General features: G+C 39.9%; 1 protein-coding gene and 1 pseudogene across 1 annotated transcript in view; one reads left to right on the top strand and one right to left on the bottom strand.

Annotated features, from left to right (window-relative positions):
* Positions 1-937: 937 nt before the first annotated feature.
* LOC101430065 (small ribosomal subunit protein eS8 pseudogene) lies at positions 938-5683 on the bottom strand (annotated as a pseudogene).
* An 11428-nt stretch (positions 5684-17111) lies between these two features.
* SLC15A5 (solute carrier family 15 member 5) overlaps positions 17112-21036 on the top strand; it is a 73416-nt gene continuing 69491 nt past the window's right edge. Inside the window, exon 1 of the mRNA XM_004460342.3 lies at positions 17112-17472. Within this exon, the coding sequence (XP_004460399.2) occupies positions 17112-17472 (361 nt within the window). The remainder of the gene's footprint in view (positions 17473-21036) is intronic.

Genomic DNA, 21036 nt, shown 5'->3' with positions numbered 1-21036 from the left:
GTTTTCTTTCCTCTGTGTTGAAAGAGTTGCTAATGAATAAAGTCTGTAGCTGTGAAGAAGTAGGGTGGGAAAATTTTTCACTATTCCCCTAATCTAACTTTGAATATTACTTTAAGGGCACAAACTGACATCAAGCCATATGGCAAAACCTGCCAGTAGTGAGAGCTCTTTGGGAAACTTCTTGGAATACCAGTCCCTGTATGAAGTTAGATAACATGGCTTTGCCTGCCACTAAGTCATTCACAGGCTAAGTCTTTCACTAAAATGCTGCTGATTGCAAGTGACTTCTGAACCCAAGCAAGCGTTTTAGGTCTATTTAATAGATCAATACAGTAATTCCCTCCTGGGCCCCTGAAATCATTTGTTTGAACCTGATGTCTATGTAGTCAGATTGAGGTGTATATATTAGAATGTGCAGGGAATTGCACAAATAACTTGCATTGAGAGATGTTAAACCAATTTAGAATGTGTGAAGGAGGGAGTATTTAACTCATTTCCAAATGACTAGGATTAAGTGGGTCATTATAAAGGCAGTGCCTTCAACTAGCATCACAGAGGAAGAAACCTTTTGGCCAAAGGATACACTGCATCATGATACATGCTTTAGAATTCAACTGAATAGAGCTAGAAAGAAAACAGTAAAGGAAACCTACTATAAGTTGAAGGATTTTTTTCCTCTCCTTTTTTTTCTTTTTTACAATCACTTCTATTTGACAGTGTAAAAGTCTCCCGAGGGAAATAGTAGAGGACCTGTTGCTTGATTCACTTAAACTCAATGGACAAAACACCAGAGGGGAACAATTTTGCCCTAACTTCCCAGAGGAACAGGATCTATGTGAAACTAATAATAATTTTCCATCTCTAATTTTGATGACACAAAAACCAGAGTTATGTGCTTATTTGATTCAGTGTTGGATTGGCTTCTAGCAGCAACATTTCATACCGACTGAAGTCTGTTAATTATGTGTGCTGGGACACCAGCCAAAAGGCCATTACAATAGTCTAAAGGGAATAAAATAAAAGTTTGAACATAGATCTTTCCATCAGGAACAGAAAATTGGCAGTAAAAAGGAAATTTTAGTACAGCAGAGAGGTGACTCCTTTTTCAGGTATTTAAGTCAAAGAGGATTCTCCATAAGAGGAACAAAAGATGATGCCTTCAAAAAAAGTAAAATGAAGCCTTATGTTGATCAATGAATGACCGTGTCCACTGATGTCATGTTGATCACAGTGAAGTCAGATGAACATCATTCATTCAATCAGTCAACAAGCAGTCATTGACCACCAATACTTTGCCAGATCCTGTTGATACAAAGAGAATAAACTTGGTCCATGTTGGCAAGGCAGGAGGACAAAGCAGGGAAGAGAGATATAAACAGCTAAGTACAATGTAATACCATGAAACACTGCAAGGTAAGGGGGCCTAGAGGAAACATACCTCATCTCCTTGGTCTGAGGCAAGGGGACTTCTTCTGGAGGATAGGACACCTGAGATAATCTTGAAATCTGAGTAAAATTTAGCAAATTGGATTACTGAATTAGAATACAGCATGGATCAAGGGAAAGAAACTAAAGCCAGTTGTGTTGGGAAGTACAAGCAGTTCAAGTACTGCTGAAGCAGAGAGTACTGAAGGGTAAGACACAGGAAGAGGTCAGATTATGGTGGCTTCTGGACCTTCTCAAGGAACATGGGTTCATTCTGGAAAGCCATGGTAAATAGAGGATTCTAGCTGCTGAATAGAGAAGCAGTTTTAATGGTACACAAGTGAAGACAGAATGATCAGTAGGAAGGCCATTACAATAATTAGACAGGGATAATGAGGGCCTAAATAAGGAACACTAAGGGTAGAGAAGAGGAGATGGCCTGGAAAATAGTTAAAGAAAAAAATGGTAGGGCTTCATGATTGATTGGATGTGGGGGCGAAGGAGAAATGTCTGAAACCTCCAAAGTTTAAATGAGAAAGTGGAAGGAGAATGAAAGGTAAACACGCTTGGCCGTAGAATCGCTTTTATCTTTCCTTTAATGGGGGGACACCAGAATTATAGACTGAAGGTAAGAAGGTAAAAGAAATTATGATAAAGACATGTAGAGAGAGAGAGAGACTAGTTGAATAATCGTAGGTATAGCATGTCATGCATCTTGTCTAATGTCTTTTTTTTTTTAAGATTTATTTATTTATTTCTCTCCCCTTCCCCCTCCCCCCACCCTGGTTGTCTGTTCTCTGTGTCTATTTGCTGCATCTTCTTTGTCCGCTTCTGTTGTTGTCAGCAGCACAGGAATCTGTGTTTCTCTCTGTTGCATCATCTTGCTACCTCAGCTCTCCGTGTGTGCGGTGCCATTCCTGGGCAGACTGCACTTTCTTTCACGCTGGGCGGCTCTCCTTATGGGGCGCACTCCTTGCGTGTGGTGCTCCCCTACATGGGGGACACCCATGCGTGGCAGGGGACTCCTTGCGCGCATCAGCACTGCACATGGGCCAGCTCCACACGGGTCAGGGAGGCCCGGGGTTTGAACCGCGGACCTCCCATGTGGTAGGCGGACGCCCTAACCACTGGGCCAAGTCCGCCGCCTCTTCATTTTTAATTAGAACATTTTGAGGTCTATTTTTTTTTTGGTAGAACAATAAACACCTTTATTACATGAGCTAGGATGCGAGGGAGGAATTACCTGCCTTCCAGGCCTTGATTTTCCTCAGCTAGAACTCCAACTCCTTGCCTCCAGCACATATCCAGATGCTCGGCCTCACTGGTCTGGCCTCGAAGCAATGCATGCAAGAAGTTTGCCCTGCTGGAAATGCTCCTCCAGAAGTCTGCTGATCTTGGCATTCTTTTTCCTTTCATCACCTTTCTTCTGAATTTCCTTTGATGGTTTTTTGTTTGACATCTCTTCCTTCTCAGGAGTCAGCTTGGCCCCCTTCCTGTGGGCCAGAGGCAGAGTAAAGTGGGACTCGGAACACTGCTGCACGCTGTGCTGTCAACGAGCACAGTACATACAGCGCGGCGCCAGGGTCTTGGTGTGGACCAGCTCGTTAGTGGACGCTCTGAAGACAACATCGATGATGATCATTTTTTGGCGAGTATAGCACTCAGATCCCAACGAGAAGCTCCCCACGTCAGCCTCAGGGCCTGCACTTCTTGTTGCCGCCTCACACGCAAAATGTGTGTATGTGGCGGGGCTAATCTTGGTGTTGGCAGCCAGGCATCCCAGCTCATATTTCTGCTTCTGAAGCCTATTGTTTTTGTTTTCTGGTTTTAATTTTTTACTAGATAATAGTCATCTGTATGATACATATATAAATGCCTAAACACATTTTGATGGACTGAATTTGAATCCAAATCTACTAGCACCTACGATGCCACGCTTACTTTAAAGACAGATGACAAGCTCTCTCTCTCTTGCTCTTTTAGGGCCAACATTTCTTTATTTTTCTATTCTGTGCCTTCTACAGATTAAACTAAAGCACAACTGAAAGTTTCTATCCAATTAGGTCATCCTGCACCACTGTTCTGATATGAATCAGCATTTTCACTATATAAATCTCAATTTTCATTTCAAACTACCAGCACGTACATATTACATTTCCTGCCATTTGGGATCTCCAACACATTCAGAATTTACCTGTAAGCATGAGTTAGGAAAATGACAAAAATCAAAACTTAATTTGGGTAGCCATTTGGATAGATGGAACAAACTTAACATGGTCTTTCTATTTTAATTTTAACTAATCTTCCCTGACGTACATTTTTTCATTTGCTCAACACATATTCATTGAGCACATTTTGAGGTCCTTAGAATGCTTTTGTGGAAAAAAAAAAAATTTAAAAAGTGATAAAAAATAATTTGGGCAGAATAAGATGTATTGGACTGAGGGGGTACCCAGGATCTGGTACTCTCTGTGTTTAAACAAGGAAATTACTAGACAAACCAGGACAAGATGGTTACCCTAGAGGGTGGGTGGGGAAGTGGTAAGCAATTTTAAAGAGAAAGTTCTAGGCAGGACTAATTGAGAAGATGGTATCTGAACAAAGTCCTGATAGAGGTTAGGGATGTCAGACATGTGACTGGCAGGGGCAAGTCGCATTCTAAACAGAGAGAAAAGCTAAGGAAAAGACCCTAAATGCATGCTTGTTGTGTATGGACACACGAAGTAAGAATTATAGATACACTATGTCTGCAAAGGAAGCAAAATTAAAGAGTGAGGAATTCACTACTGGGAATAATAAAAACAACAAGTTTAAAGAGTTAGGAAATAGAAAGGTGCTAGATAAGATTGTTTGTACTGAATCAAAAAACCAAAAGACCTTGAACCCCAAATTTATCTTAACTTTTCTTCAGTATTCTTTGAGTTATGTAGATGTTAGCAATACAAACATGAAACCAATCAATATAATTTTCCTTCTCCAAACTTCTTGCCCTTAGTTTCTACCTTTACATTAATAACAAATACTGGTGTAATGAATGAAACATTCAATAAATACATTTGGTATGACCTTAGTAGCCCCAGCCTTAGACTTACCAAGACTAAGTCAGCACTTCACCAGGAAAATAGAAACTTGCATTGTCTCATTATTTTAGTTCTTTTTAAGAGCTTACTTAGATAATTCACACCTACAAAAATATTCAGCTGAGAATAGGTTGATATGCATTAGTTAGAGCCGTTGTTTCAGTAAACCATGCAAGCATTAAATGTCATGTTCATTTTGCATGTTGTGGACAGAATTTACTTGTTTAGCCAGAATGAATACTTCAGATAAAACCAGATTTTGAGCCCAGAACTTTACCCTTGGTCATTTCCTGGTCAAGGATACATTTTGGCCTAACATATACCAAGTCACAACAGAAGCCCCTTTCTTTTCATTTCTTGCCACATGTTAAGCCATTCCTCCTAGGACTTCCTCAGAGTTATCTGCAGATGGGAAAGGCAATTCACAATGCAATAAAATTTATAGCTCATAAAATTATGAATAAGCCAAACGTTAAAAAAGAAAAGTTAAACTAGGTTTAAAATGATTTTTACAATAGCAACCACAAGAATTGACACCAAAAATGAGTTGGAAATGTAAGCGAATGCAACAACTAAATGTTCTATGCTCTCTTGATATTAAATAGAGGCACAGCATAAAGAGATTCAGGAAATAGTCATTGATTTCTCTCAGTAGAGGTGACCAAAGTAGGACCCAAAGTACGTTTTTTGAAGCAAATTAACTGGGTATGACTGTAAGTACACAAGCCAAGAAAGGGTTTTATTTTTTCAGGAAATTAGATGATGTAATAAGTCAACCCAGATCATCAGTATGGTTTTATGTAAAAATTTAAAATATCAGCAAATAATCAATTATACGATCCAAACTTTTCTTTCTTTTTGTAGTAAAAGTTCTTTTTCAGGGACATGTTAGAATACTTAGCAATATTAGAGTAACCTCAACTTTCCACTTCACTTTTCTACTTAGATTGAATACCCTTGGTCACAAAAACATCAGAAACTTATAAGGGTAATTAATGAAAACAGATATTACAGACATCTACTCCAGACTATTTGGGGTCCTTGATAGTTGTTTTGTTTTATAGTATGCACCTTCTCTGAGTGGCCTCATTGATCCCGTTGGCTGTAATGATTATCTGTATGTTGGTAATTCCCAAATCAACATCATTAGTGTTCATATTCTTGTACCCAATTCCCATATTTCCCATATTTCCATCAATATCTGAATGGGTTCAAGTAACTTCAACCTGTGTGCCCAAATCCAAGCTAACTATCCAACTCTAAGCTGTTTTTTCATCTATGTTCTCCATCCCAGTTAAATATCATTCACCTAAAGCTGGTGATGTGGACGAAGTCACTTTTATCCATCTTCTCTGAGGTATTCCTGACCCATCCCAATCTACCAGCATACTTAGGCATCAGTACCCCTGCCCTGTGGGTTATACTAATCTCTGTCTTACCATTTCTAATATGGCTGTCTCCCAGGTCCACTTCCTGCTTTCCCCACTGCTGGCTGATCTCTGCCAACTCTGTTTCTAAGACCCATTCCCAATGAGCTTCCACTTCAATTTGACCAGTGGGAGGCACAGGTAGAAAACTGGAAGCCTGGAGGACAACTAAGTTATTTCTAAGCCATACTGAACCCCAAAGACTCTGTGTTTTTCAGGTCTCCAGGTCTTTGCACAACCTATATCACTGGGTAGAATTTACTTTTTATCTTTTTTCCCTAGCAAATTCTCACTTTTTCCAGAACCAGCAGAAAAATTGTCTCCCCTCCTCAGGGGAACTGTTGCCTCACTCTTCCTAAGCACTTTGAAAACACCTTCAGGACAGCATTTGATGTGTCAATGCTACTGTTTCCTCTCCAAAGATGTCAATAGCTTGTTCGCTAAATCAGATAGGTACACGTTAATGTTCATATCTAACTTGACATTTGACAACTCAGTTCTTCCTGAATCTTGCAGAAATCCTTACCGTTGCCAACATTCCCACATAAGCAGCTCCCTTCCTGTCTTGAATATTGAAGTGCTCCAAGATTACTGGCCTGACCCTTGATTCTTCTCCCCACCCTGTTTGAGTGCCCTCAACCACTCCTATGGCTCTAGCTACTATCTGTAAACAGACGACTCAATCTGTATTTATGAACTAGATCTGTCTCCTTGACTTCAGGTATGAAAATCCTGGACATCTTTTTCTGTACGTACCATAGACTTCACAAAAACAACATATGAACCTAATTCTTTATCTCTCGCATCCTCACCCAGACTCCCACTTTGAATCCCTTCCACTAATCTGTGTCTCACAGAATAGCAGTGTAAAACTTCTCCAGCCAGAAACCTGGGAGTCAAGACTGATTCCTCCTCCCCTAGCAGAGAGGAATTTTTAAAAACATTCCTTCCTTAATGATTCACCAATCTGTATCCTACTTTCTAACCCCATTATAACACCTGTTCTAAAGATTCTTATCACTTATCACCTAGATTACCTCTAGATTACCCATTTTCCATGGCTTCCTGTCTAATCTTCCCATTGCTACAAGAATAATGTTCCCCATTAAGCTCTAGAATGTAGTTCTGACTCTTTCAGTCCCAAGTTGGAAACATTTAATGGCTTTCCACTGAGTTTAGGATAAAATCTAAACTCCTTATCATGACATGCAAGGCTCCACGATTTCACCCCATCTAGCCTCTCTCTCACTGCTTCTCCTCTTCACACTGTACTCCAGTACTATCAAAGTATTGCACTTCCCCCACAATCCCTATTTGGTGTCATGTATCCTTACTTTGCCCCATCCTCTCTCTTCCCAGGATTTACTTTCTCACCTTCTTGGCCTAGATAGCCCATCATCCTTTATAGAGATTTGATACTCAACCATACCTTCCCCAAGAAAGTATTTTCCCTACAATCTCATTAAAACGCACCTCATCTATAATCCCATAGTGCCCTGTGTGTATTTCTCTGACAGCTACTGTAACTGTTTTCTAAATGCATTGTATTTCTTTCAAATATCAGACTACAAATTCCTTGATGGTCCAAACTGATTCTTTTATCTTGGAGTTCATATTACTTAATACGGTCTTCTAGTACAATATAGGAGTTAAAGAAATATTTCTTGATTGAACGAAGTAATCATATTATAGTTACATGTATGCATATAAAATACTTATAATATATAATCTACTTATTTGAGTAAATTGAAAGTTGAAGATAAGACCTTATTCATTTCTGAATCCCCTGCATCAAGCAGAGTGCCTGACATACAGCAGGCACTCAATAAATGAGTTTTGATTGGTTTTAAATAGTCTCAATTGAAATTTGCTGTCTGCATCTATTGGATAGTTAAGCCAGGTCTCTCTTCTCTTGTCTTACGCCAAATTATTGAGGCAGTTATGAAGACAGTGAGGTCCTATTTGGGGCAGAGCATTGTACTAGGTGCTGAAAAGCATAAAGTGGTTCAAGGTTTGGCCTTTGTTCTCTGGGAATTTTACTCTATGTACACACACACTGAGGCACATGTATAATATCAGAGTCCATCATATGGATGGGGCAACAGGACCTTACTGGCCCTATTAAGCCGTTCCCCACTCCTCCCTGGCCACCCGCCTCCATGAAAAAACATCGCTCCCATTATTGTCTATGCAGCTTCACACTACAAAAACCTTCTGAAACTCCATGTCAAGAACTAGGAAATGAGTCAGAAAGACATTGCACTCTATGAGATAACTTGCTCTAATTTCCTCATTAGTGAAAACGACATCATCATAAAGAATATCTGCCAACAATCTGATATAAAAATGTACATGCATCATGAAAAATAATTGCTGTTCAATTACTACCGAATTATAAAGCCGTCGTACAGGTGCAATAATGCAAGAGCCCTGAAAGTATGAAAAACTGCTTAGCTTAGGTAATTACATGTGTTTGAATGAAGTCCCCAGACTAAAATTTGCAGTGTTGGAAGAAACAATGAAATTAGAACCAAAGTGCTATTTATAACTATATATATTTAAATTTTCTGTTTTTTCCTCTGTACACATTTTGAAAGGCCAGGGATAACTTTTTTAACTTTGGGACCCAGGGGGAAACAGACGCAGTAGCTCTTCCTTTGCTTTTCACCTCCCCCACCCCTCAAATTGGATCCTCAGGGACGGTACTACAAAGAGAGAAATCTAGCCATAACCATGGTAATTGCATCTTTTAAAATAGTTTAATCTTACCTATGCCCTGCGCATGGTTTATATACGTGAAAAGTAAAATTTATAGCAAGATGATTCGATTACTGCTGTGAAAAAGATATATTTCTTATAAATTTCCAGGGTCTTTAGCAAGGGAAATTAGAATCAGAGAACTAGAAAGGAACTTAAATACCATCTAATCCAAAGCCATTAGTCACTGAATAAGAAAACTGAGGTACTAAGAAGTTAAGTTTATTGTATACACCTCTGCAGAGAGTGGAATAACTGATCTACAAGTATTTTACAATATGATGGATTGATCAAGTATAAGGTCTTTGGTCCATGCCAACTTCTAATTTTCAAGGTAATCTTCAGAGTGCTAAGAAATTTGTCTATTCAACTATAATTTTATAGGAATAAAATTGGACCAACAGCAAAGGGGCATGAATTCCATTTCTGAACAAGCTAGTCATGAGTTAAGTTAGCTTAGACCAGTTATAATACCTCCTAGTTCCCCAGTTGACTGGTGCCTCCTAAAACCAAAAGGAAACAGGCAACAAGCATACAAAAGAAAAAATCAATTCAGGGGAGCCAGTGTAGCTCACTGGTTGAGCACTGGCTTCCCACATATGAGGTCCTGGGTTCAATCCCCAACCCTAGTACCTAAAAAAAAATGAGAGGCTTAACCAAAATACCTTTCCCAAATACAAAATTGCCAAATGCTGAAATCAGGAGACAGTCTAAAATTATGAACTTTTAAGATCAGATGTTGCCAGTCCTCCATCTATACCCATCAACTCCAATCCCCTTCCCCCACACTTCCTTAATGGAAGCATCACTTCCTTCAATACATGCCTGCTAACTTACAGCCAATTCTATGTGAATGTTTATTTGAGAACGGCATCTATAGCATTAATTAACAATTTAAATTGTCAAGACTAGTACCATACTTGCTTAAGAGTTACCACTTGAGAGCCTCCATGTTGCTCAAATGTGGCCACTCTCTAAGCCAAACTCAGTATGTAAATACATTATCTTCCCCCCAATGTGGGGCATGACTCCTGGGGATGAGCCTCCCTAGCGCTGAGGGATTACTGCCGATCACTAACTGGAGAAGCAGCTAGAAAGAGACCTCGAATAAAAGGGTCAACTCAGACCAGCAGAATATCTCAGGCTACATGTCGGATCGAGTGTTAAAAACTGCTCTTTGACCTTGAATAAAAGGGGGTAATGGAAAAGACAAATGAGTTGATATGGCTAAGAGCCTTTCAAAAAGAGTTGGGAGGTCATCAGAGGGGTTACACTACATACACCTCAGCAGGACCCCAGAAAAAGCCAAAGTAGATACAACCCTACATACTGGTTCTCCTGAAGGCTATGGAGATCCACAGGGTATATAATCATGGCAGATGGATTTGGAGCTCTGTGCCATGTCAGAAGGTCCTCTACTTTGGAACTTGTGCTCCTGAGTGTGATGGAGCTGGACTCAGATGTGACTTTTCTAAACATGCCTCTTCTGTCACTTTTACTGAACCTGTGGTTGGTGCTAGGGATGATCCATACTCAGGAGACTTGAATCTCTGGACTGCCCATGTGCCAGCTGGGCACTGAGCCTCAGCAGAGTGGTGACTCCTACTCTCTGGTTCGTAGGTCTCACCCAGGTTAGCTAACAGAGAGGTGAAGATGGTCAACCACTACACCAGGGAATCAAGAGTGCCTACAACTGTAAGCAGAGGAAATCCATCCATTATCCATGTGGAATCTAAGCCCCCTCTTGATCTAGAGGTGGAGGGGACATTGCCATCCCAGGTCCACAGAATAGAGGAATAAAATATGGACTAGAGTGGACTTACTGATATTCCACTGTTAAACTATTGTGATGGGTAATAGAAGAAATTTTAGCATCGAGTTGGAGAAAGTGGCCACAGTAGTTGCTGAGGGCAGGGAGAGGGTAGAAGAGATGTGATGTGGGGACATTTTTGGGATTTTGAGTTGTCCTTAATGATATTGCAGGGTCAGATGCTGGATCTTGTCTATTCTGCCATAACCCACTGAATGTACTGAGGGAGAGTGCAAACTACAGTGTAAACTATTATCTGTGTAGTGCAGAAGTGCCCTAAAATGTGTTCACCGAGTGCGATGAGTGTGCTGCAATGATGAGGAAGGTTGTTGGTGTGGGAGGAGTGGGGTGGGGAAGTAGGGGGCTATACAGGAACCTCTTATATTTTTTAGTGTAACATTTTTTTGTGTGATGTATATAACTTTAAAGAAACACAATTTTCAAAAATGATGTGGTGGAGGGTGGGGAGTGGGTTATATGGGAACCTCTTATGTTTCTTGTTTTTTTATGTTTTTTAATGTAACATTCCTTGTGATCTCTTAACTTTAATTTTAAAAAATAGTAAAAAAATAAAAATTTTTAAAAAAGACTAGTACCACACAGGTTAATAATTGCCTCCTACACATCTTCCCTACAATTGGTACAGGCAAAATCCAAATCTGATATGTATAAGAAAGAATTAGTTTTACCTTTGCATTGATTAACATAGTAGGCAATCCAACTGCTGGTTTTTTCTTTTAATGAAAATACATTGTAACAGCCAAATTATTTACAAATAGCATAAGAGAATGACTAAAAAATTAAATTTAAATTTGATTAGCATTTTGTAATTAACTGCAAAGTAACTAAAATATATCTATTTTTCTATTTTATTGAAAACTTAAGTCTTTTCCAAGATTTTCATTATTCTGTACTTTAAGTTTAGCATTATCTGTGATTTCTACAGCCTTCTCAGGGAATGTCATAGTGCTCCCATAAATTCTCGTAAATTTGAATGTTATTCATTAAAAGGTAATTAAGCAGTAATGTTCTAAGCTACTTTCGTTTTGGGTCACCAAGAGATTTGACCAAAATGTCCTGTTCCATGTAACATTGTTACATGAAGTATCACCATGTTTTTTTCTGTAAAATGGAAGACATGTTTCACATCCACTCAAAGCAAGAAGGAACTCTTCCAACAGAAAAAAAAGGAGTTTATTTTCCCTCTTTCTTTACCTACTGGGTATGACACGGGTACCTCAGACTCAACAAGTCAATAGTATAGTCATTTCCCTTGCCCCAGATCTGTGCTTTTGTACTTAACAGTATGACTATCCACCAAGATGTCTATGCCAAAAACCCACACATCATCCTTGATGCTCTCACTTTCTTATACCCTATATCCAATCAGTCCTAAAGATCCAATTCTCTTTCAAATCCTTGTACTTCTTTTCTACCTACATTTTTGCCTGGATCATTAATAACATTGTAGGAATAGCAGGAGTGATGGTGGTAATAGCAGTAACAAAAGTAGTAGCTAAGAATTATGTAGTATTGCCAAAACCTCCTAACTGGTGCCTGTATGTCAGATCTTGAGTAGAAAAATGGTTTGGTATGAAAGATTTTAGTCCTCTATACATGGTTTTATTCTAGAAAAGCACTCTATTTAGACAGATCCAGCATATACAAGAACAATGACTTCAAGAAACAGTGAAAATTCCCTAATGCATCTGTATTGCATTGAATGTTTTCACCCAAAATTCATGTCCACCCAGAACCTCAGAATGTGGCTTTATTTGGAAACAGGGTCTCTGCAGATGTAATTAGTTAAACCAAGATGGGGCCATATGAATTCGAATGAGCCCTAATCCCATGACTGGTGTCCATATAAGAAGAGGGAAATTTGGACTGAGGCATAGAGAGGCGAATACCATGAAGACAGAAGGCCGAGGAGGAGAATGCCACATGCCAGGGACAGCGATTGGAATGCTGCTTCTCCAAGCCAAGAAACAACAAGGATGGCAGGCAGAAGCCAGGGGAGACGTGGAACAGAGTCTCTTCAGGACCTACAGAAGGAGCCAACCCAGCTGACACCTTGGTTTTGGACTTGTAGCCGCCACAACTCTGAGAAAATACATTGCTATTGTTTTAAGCCATCTAGTTTGTGGTATTTGGCTACAGCAGGCCTGGGAGACCAGGGAAGCCAATGCAGTATTTTATAAAGCCACCTATAATCGGACTCCTTCTTTTCTCTTCAGCCTCCTCTCTCCCTTCTTCCTATAGCTCCCTAGCTCAGACCTTCCAATATGTTCCTGCCTTGAACCAAAAAAAAAAAGCTTCTTCCAGTCCTCAAAGAGGAACATGCTGTTTATTATGGCGGTGGCAGGGCATGCTCTCTGTCAGGATCACTCTTCACCTTAAATATCTTCTGCAAGCTGAAATCGAACCTTCTTTAGATCTAAGCATTGACATTACTTCTATGGAAATCTTCTTAGGTTGAGATACAAGCATGATGTACCCCAGAAAAGCATGTTATTCAATTTACCCATTGCCATGAATGTGAACCCTTGTAAATAGGACCTTTTCATGAGGTTGCAGCAGTTAAAATGTGGCCCAGCTGAATCAGGATGGGTCTTTTTAAAAATTTTGAATTAATTAATTATTATTATTAATGTTTTTTGGCAGTACCAGGGGTTGCACCTGGGACCTCATCTATGTGAAGCAAGCTCTCAACCACTGAGCTGCACCTGCTCCACCAGGATGGGTCTTAATCCTATTACTGAAGGCCTTATAGAACAGGTCACGGAGAGAGAGGAAGTCAGAAGGAGCAGCTGGAAGCTGAAGGTTCACAGAACCCGGAAAAGAAAGGAGAAGCCAGGAGAGGCTGCCATGTGCCTGCCATGTGAAGGAAAAGCAGCAATTCCCAAGATGTCAGTCTTTTGGGAGAATGCATCACTTTGATGACACTTTGGTTTGGCCTTTGCCTGGCCTCAAATCCATGAGCCAATAATTTCCCATCGTTTAAGTCAAACCATTGTATGCTATTTGTTCTGGCAGCTAGGAAATGGAAACACCCTGCTATATACTCTTATTCCACTTTCCTCTTTCAGTAAGGTAGCACATAGCTCACTGGACTTCAGTTCTCACTTAATTGTTATTCCTCACTAGATCATAGGCCCCATTAAGCCAGGATTTAGTGTTTTGTGCCTGGCTGCGGTCACCCCTCGGGCTGAAGTGTGGTTTGCTGGCCTGGCGGGGGAGCAGCCGCGGCAGGCCAAGCCGCTGCCCCCATAATAGGGTGGCTGGTCGGACTCACCGCCACCCCTGAAGGAAGCTCGGCATGGGCGCAGAGTGCCCTCGGGTCTCCCCTTCTCGGCAGCCATGCTTCCGCGGCCACCCCTCCTCCCGGATGGCGCCACACGATGCCTGTGGGGCGGCACCCTTCTTCTTTCTCCCTGTGCAGGCGCAGGGCGGAAAATCCAGTCTGCCCTTTTCCCTCCCCCCCACAGCAGCAACAGCCAGGCGTGGGTGGGAAACTCAAGTCTGCCCTCTACCCCAGCAACAGCAGCCACCAATCACTAAACCCTGCCACTTCCCCCAGCAACAGCAACAGCCAATCCCTAATCACCACCCCTCCCCCGTCCAGTACCACCCACTGACCTTTCGCCGGCAACCAATCAGAACAGGGCGTGGCTTCGACCAATCAGCCTTCCCCAGCCCCTATAAAACTGTTGCCTCTCCCTCAATAAAGTGGACTTGCGTGTTTACCTGGTCTCCGCGGTAGTTCTTCTGCCGTGCGCCCTCTAGTCCTGAGAGCCCCCGACAAGGGCCTGGCCTCCCTTGTCCCCAGTTCGTCGCCTGCTTCTCCGGGCGACCCTTTCGTCGCCGGTTTCGCCGGGCGACCCCGTCAGCCGAACTGCGCAACCCCTGTGAGACCGACCCCTCGTCTGCTGCCGGACCGACCCCTCGTCCCAAGCGGGACCGACCCCTCGTCCCAAGAGGGACCGACCCCTCGTCCGCAGCCAGACCCCACCTCTACCGACCGAGCAAACCGTCGCACCTGGCTACTACTAGGTGCTCAATAAATACTTATTAGTAGTCAGATAAGGTCTCGGTAGTACATATTAATGCATTTTTTTCCTTCAGAACATCCTGAGAATATCTGAATTTACATTCTTATTCTTTCATTTATTCATTCAGAAAGCTAACCAGTCATTCATTCACTCATAAAAGTTTCAATATCTAGGTACCAAGTAGACTTTATGCAAATGGGAAATTTGGAAATGGTTCCACATTTCTCTATGGCTCATAGGTTAGGGTGGTTGGAAAAAGCTGGAATATAGGAGCAAGGGCTAATGAAGGCTTTTTCATGTATGATCCCTGAGAGTTCGTCATTTTCTAAAACAAGGCTCAGAAATGACCTTCTGAAGTAAGTGTCTCGGTTTGGATTTCACAGCTGATGTAATGGGTTCAGAGATGTAAAACACTTTGTCTTAAGTGACAAAATGGCAGGAATGAAACTCCAGTCTCCTAACTCCCAAGTCAGTAAGTATTCTTTCTGCTGCTTTGTACTTTTTTTTAAACAATGCTATTGTCAGTCACAGGTAATTGAAAACTTAAAACTAAAATAAACTTTATTTCTGAGTAGCTGGCTGTGTGGGAGTTACCAAGTAGCCCCTCAGAGAAGACAAATGCTGTTGCCTTCCCTAACCGAGCCACTCCACATCACACATTCCTACCACACATGGCCTGTTCTTGAGCAGGGTATACAGAGAAACCAAAGAACTCAAACAGGATGCTCACTAGGCCCTGGGAAGGGGCAGAGGTACCCTCCTTGGGAAACAACGTTGGGACCATCTAAATATATCAGTCAGTGATTGGGGAGAAATTTTCCCTTGTATCTGGGGCAAACAAAAATGTGAGGTCTATTAAAGTTCTTTGTAAAGCACAGAAACCAAGTGTGGTACCTTAACCAAAATAGATTAGCATGGTTCTAGGAGTTTACAGAAGGAAAACTGGATAGTCATACCTCTTGGAGGATCAGAAGTAGGGCAACTCCGAGTTCTCCATCAGGGCCTCGTGGGCAATCTCTTTTTGGGCACTGCCATCCGAATGACTCCGCCTCTTCCATGTCCTTTCTTGAGTCATTCCACTCCTGATGAAAATTCCTCGGTAGAAAAAGTAAATAAATGATGTGCTATTCCCCTTTGCCAGAAGAAAAGGAATTCCTTGATGAACAGCCCAACATGACCTCAAATAATAGGGGAGAGTGCCTCGGCATAGGCAGAGCTGTCCACATGATGGAGTTTGCCCTGGACAGAGCCAGTTTATACCTGTTGTCCAGGAATAACCACAAAAAGCATCACCTTCACTCATAGGATGTCCAAGTTTGAGTAAAAAATGGCATGTTTACTCTATATAAATGAAAATTAGGGCAATGTTACCAAAGAAGGTAAAAGTGAGGCTGAGCAGATCAAAATAGCTGCCATTACAATGAGACTTTTAGAAGGAGCCAAAATGTTTTATTCTCAGTCTCTCAAGTCAAAAGATAAGAACCATAGTCAAAAGCCCCAGCAGTCTTTGCTTTTGACTCCAACATGAGACTAATACTCCTACCTCACTCCTTATGTGTTGAATTATTACAGGCTTTGACCCAAGAGCCTCATTCCCTGGTCTTCATATATCCTTGCTGCTAAATATCTAACTGTTAAAGTATTTTCTTTTGCTTTCTGTTTTTTACATTTTAATTGGTGCCCTCTGCTTTCTAAAACAGAAAGCCAATATCCATTCACCCAACTGGAGGGTGCGGATGATACCAGATCTGATACTCCCCAAAGAATGTGCAGGCTGGTTGCTGTATCCCTAGCTGATGTCTAATAATAAGAGATTCAAATAGTGCCTTTTGATTCTGATTTCCTCTGAGAGGCTGTTCTACAAGTATGGGGTCAATGTAAAGGAAGAGAGTTTTTGTTTAATGTTTTATCCTTTCATTAGTGCACTTAAATTACTTTCTTGTAAACTCTGCCTGTTACCTCAGTGTACTAGCACTTTTGTTACCTAATTAACTTTCTTATCAGAATTCCAACCAAATATAACAAGAAATATAATAATGATAAGGCATCCTGCCCCCTCAAAACAGATTTTCTTTCACATTTTATCTCTTGGTACTGTTCTGGCTTGTTTAATTAAAGTATCAGAAATTATTAGCCTCAAATTATTACTTGATCTAGTGCTCAAATTCTCCTGAAAAACAGCTTCTTCAGTCTCAGTATTTAAACCTTTATCAGTGTGAGGCAGATGACTTTCCATATGTATTCAACTGGATTCATGTAATTCGATATAATTTTGGAAGAAGATTCTAATTTAGCCTCTAAGTAATCAAACAAACAAATCCAATTTGGCCACATTGGACTACCATAAATGCTTGATACTTAAGCCTTATGCTTCCTCTCTTGTGCTCTTGGATCATCAAAATGAACAACCCTAATGTGCAAAAAAAAAAAAAAAAAGGAATTTTAGCATGGACATGTGAAATTCAAAGCAAAGATCTTATTTATTTTTCCACGAGGGGGCGGGTAAAAAGATCACCAAGTGCAAACCACTAACACAAGTTCTTATTCACGGAGGATAGTCATGTCTGTTATAGACTTTAAAATATCTGATGAGGGAGTTCTCTTAAATCAGAGCACCAAGAAGGAGAAAACCATAAGACATGTTGGTTATTTTTCTTCATCATGCTCTGCGAAAAAAATTCAGATTGGACTCTGTTTGCTTTTGGTGGAGCTGTGCGAGAGGTTCACTTTCTTTGAAGTCGTCTGCAATATGATCCCCTTTTGCACTGTCAAGCTTGGCTATCGTAATTACCAGGCTGCCATTTTGAACTTGTGTTTTATTGGAACTTCAATACTTAGCCCTGTGTTTGCCGGATGGCTTGCGGATGTCTGTTTAGGAAGAAACAAGCTGCTATATATTTGCTTATTTCTACATTTTCTAGGTGAGTGTCCTCTTGGGATTGGATTGTTTTCCAACTTTATTAAATGGATTTTTGTTAGAATTTTTTGTTTATACTATTCTATTCGTATGCTGTTCTTAGGGTAAAGTGTAGTAAATTAAGAATGCTTTCATTCATTTCATTCTCATATTTGTTTGAAGGATGCTAGTAAGTGTGTATGTATGTGTGTGTACTAGAAGATGCATTGATACCTATATCATTGCATTTATTATATTTTATAACTATTATTTCTTTATGTGTCTGACCTCTATACTCCTTAGATTACCTTCCTTTTCCTTCTTCCTACCAGGACCCAAATTCATGATACACCCCAATTGAAACATGAAATTCATTTGCTCCACAACTAAGATGAAATGTACTAAAACATTTCTTGATGTTCACATAGAATAAATGAGAAATAAGTTTTCATCAAAACATGGTCCTTTAGTTAGATTGTATATGAAGCCATGATATCTGAATTATGAGCTATGGCTATATGTTAAAAAATGAATGAATTCATACACTAACCTGTGATTCCTTACACTGAGAAAAAGAAGTAAATGTTTAGGAGTAAAGTGATTGTGTGAAATGATGTTGGGGAAATATCAAGATAGCCTGATAAGAAGTAGAGAGCCAGTTGATGAAATGTCTAGAATTTTAGCCTGAAAAATTCAAGTCATTCTTCTAGGCAACAAGGAATCACTGAAGATAAGATGAAAACAATGCTTGGAAAACATTTTTCTATGAAAAAAAAGAATGGACAACCAGAGAGAGATTAAATAAAAAGAGACCAGAAAAATCTCAGGATAATGGTATTGGCAGGTGATGGAAAAATGTCAATTCAGGAGAGGTCATGTGAAAAAGTATTTTTTTAAAAAACTTGGCAACTAAATAAGGGCACAAACACACAGGGGAAACAAAAATTAACTCCAAGGTTGCCAGCTGAAGAACTTAGTATGTTGTTAATCAGTTATGAGAAGGACAAGAGAAATGTACATGGGATGGGGACCACAAATGAGGAAGATACAGATGCCAGGACCTCAACCTAGCACACCATTTCAGGCAGCAGTAAATTACCTTTCACCGAAACAAGACCACACTGTGATCCAAACATGCAAACTATTCACTGCTTACATTCTGTGGAACAAAAACTAAGTCACTGCATGGCAAATATTCAATCGATGATCAACAGATATTTCTTCTTGACTACTCTGACAGGCACTGCTCTAGGATCTGGGGAACAAGAGAGCAAAAAGTAGGGACTGCTCTGCTGCAGAGATAAAATTAACAATAGATCTTATGTGAGTTAATGATGAGTGTAATAAAGAAAAATGAAACTGTGTAAGGAAACAATAGGGAATAGACAGTGACAAGGCTGCTCTTCTGTACTGGGAAGTCAGGAAATATTTTCTGATAAGGAGACATTTAAGCAGAGACCTGAATGATTTACTCTCAGCCTGGGGACAGGCTATCCTACTAGCAACATCAGTAGCGTTTGGTGACTTCTTGTTGAACATGGTAATTCCTACAGGTCCAAGGTCCTGTGCAAGCCCTCAGACTAGGACTGAAGTCCCAACTTTTGAATTCGGCAAACAAAAGACAAGGTCAACTCCATGCCCATTCTTTTTCCTACTAAAGCTCATTTCCATGCACCCACCCACTCACAGCTGCCACCAAAATCCAACCAGTCACTAAACGTCAAGGGTTCTATCAGAAACCCTCTGTTGAATTGCTACAACATTAGGTCAAAAATGCAGCTTTCTTTTTCTTGACCATCAGAACAGCCTGCTTATCAGTCTGCCGGTCATCAGTCTGACTCCATATACCATTCTACCAGGACATTGACTTTCAAAAAATAAATCTATATGCTGGCTCTATCATCTAGAAGATAAAATTCAAACATGAATTTAGACCCCAAACTCTTTACAATCAATCGCAAGTTTACCTCTCCAGACTTCTTCCTCAGCGTGCGGCCCTAACCATTTGAACTTCTCCTTGCTGTCTTCTTTACTCTTCTAATCTCACATATGCTCTCCTCTCTACCTTAACTTGTTACTGGCCCTCAGCTTTCCACTCAAATCTGAGAGCTGAAAACTCCTACTCTTCTTTCAAAACACATATGTACTTACTGCTTGCTCCTCTGTGCTTACTCAACCTCATTCTGGTCACACATATGGGATTGCCTTTATCACATTATCATCACACTGTAATATCATTGTCTACCTGCATGTCTATGTTCTCTAATGGACTGATGAGCTCCTGGAGAGCACAGCCAGTGGACCTCCACCACCTAGGAGGGGATAGGACACATCGTGGTGCTTTTTACAGAGCTACTGAGTACAGGTATGGTGATTATGCAGCATCACATCAAAGAAGAGACACTATTGCATACGCCATTAATTTGTATTTTTATTACATCAATTTTTCAGGAGTTAGAAATAAATTCTTGATTTAACAAAACATTACATTATGACATTTTCATAAAAGATGGGGGTAAAGTGTCTTTCTAACTTACACAAAGGCACCATATGGACTAAAAGTGCCTTGTTCTTAAACAAATGCTTTTAGCATGAAATAATTCCTCTACCCATCTTCTTTAGATACCCATTGCCTATATACATCACGCTGCCAAAGGAGAGGACTGAGTGGGAAATGAGAGAGAGAATGGTTAATTCCACACTGGTTAACCAGGAAAGGAAAGTTTTCGAACTCTATAATTTAAAGGGTCCAACTTGATGGTAAACTAGTCAATTAGCAAATAACTATTTAGTGCGTATTTCTTTCACATTGTAAAAGCCACTACTGGGGACACATTAGACCCAATTTTTGCTCTTAAGGGACTGAGAGCCTAATGGAGGAATACAACCACATAAAATGATTATATAAAAGATTTATTACCAAAAAAAATTAACATCATATTAATAAAATGGAAAACAAAAATAACATGGAGAAGCCATTTTTCACCCATCAAATTTGCCAAACAAAAAATTAATAAAGGTAACTAATGTTGATGAAGTCAGTCTCATACAATGATAGTGGAAACTTAAATTGTTATATTTCTAAAGAACATTTTGTCAATGGTATTAAAAAGCCATAAAAATATGAATTCTGGCTAAGAATTTATGGTAAGGAATTAATTAAAAATGTGCACAAAAGTTCTGTATAAGGGTATTTTTGTAATATTTTGCAGCATTCATTCAAAACAACTGAAAAGGGATTTTTGAACAAATTATGGTTAGAATTCCACATAATTATTAGAAATCATGTTGAAGAAGAATATATAAAGATATTAGCAATTGTTCATGCTATTTGGTTATGTTAAGGAGAATGAATAGCATAATCTCAATTTGTTATTTAAATAAAATAGATTCATAAAATTATAATAAACAGTAAAGACTATTTCTGGATTATGACATTCTGGGTCTTTAATATTATTCTTGGTATTTTTCTGTATTTTTCAAATTTTCTGGAAGAAGAATGCATTACTTTTATAATGTGATGGGGAGAAATTGCTATTCAAAAAAGTAATGATTTGACAAGTGGTGATGGGAATTCCAAGAAGAGAAA

Source organism: Dasypus novemcinctus, chromosome 20 (assembly GCF_030445035.2).
Source record: "Dasypus novemcinctus isolate mDasNov1 chromosome 20, mDasNov1.1.hap2, whole genome shotgun sequence".
Taxonomy (NCBI): Eukaryota; Metazoa; Chordata; class Mammalia; order Cingulata; family Dasypodidae; genus Dasypus; species Dasypus novemcinctus.
The sequence above is the reverse complement of the archived record's forward strand: the minus strand, read 5'-3'. Positions and strand labels throughout refer to the sequence as shown.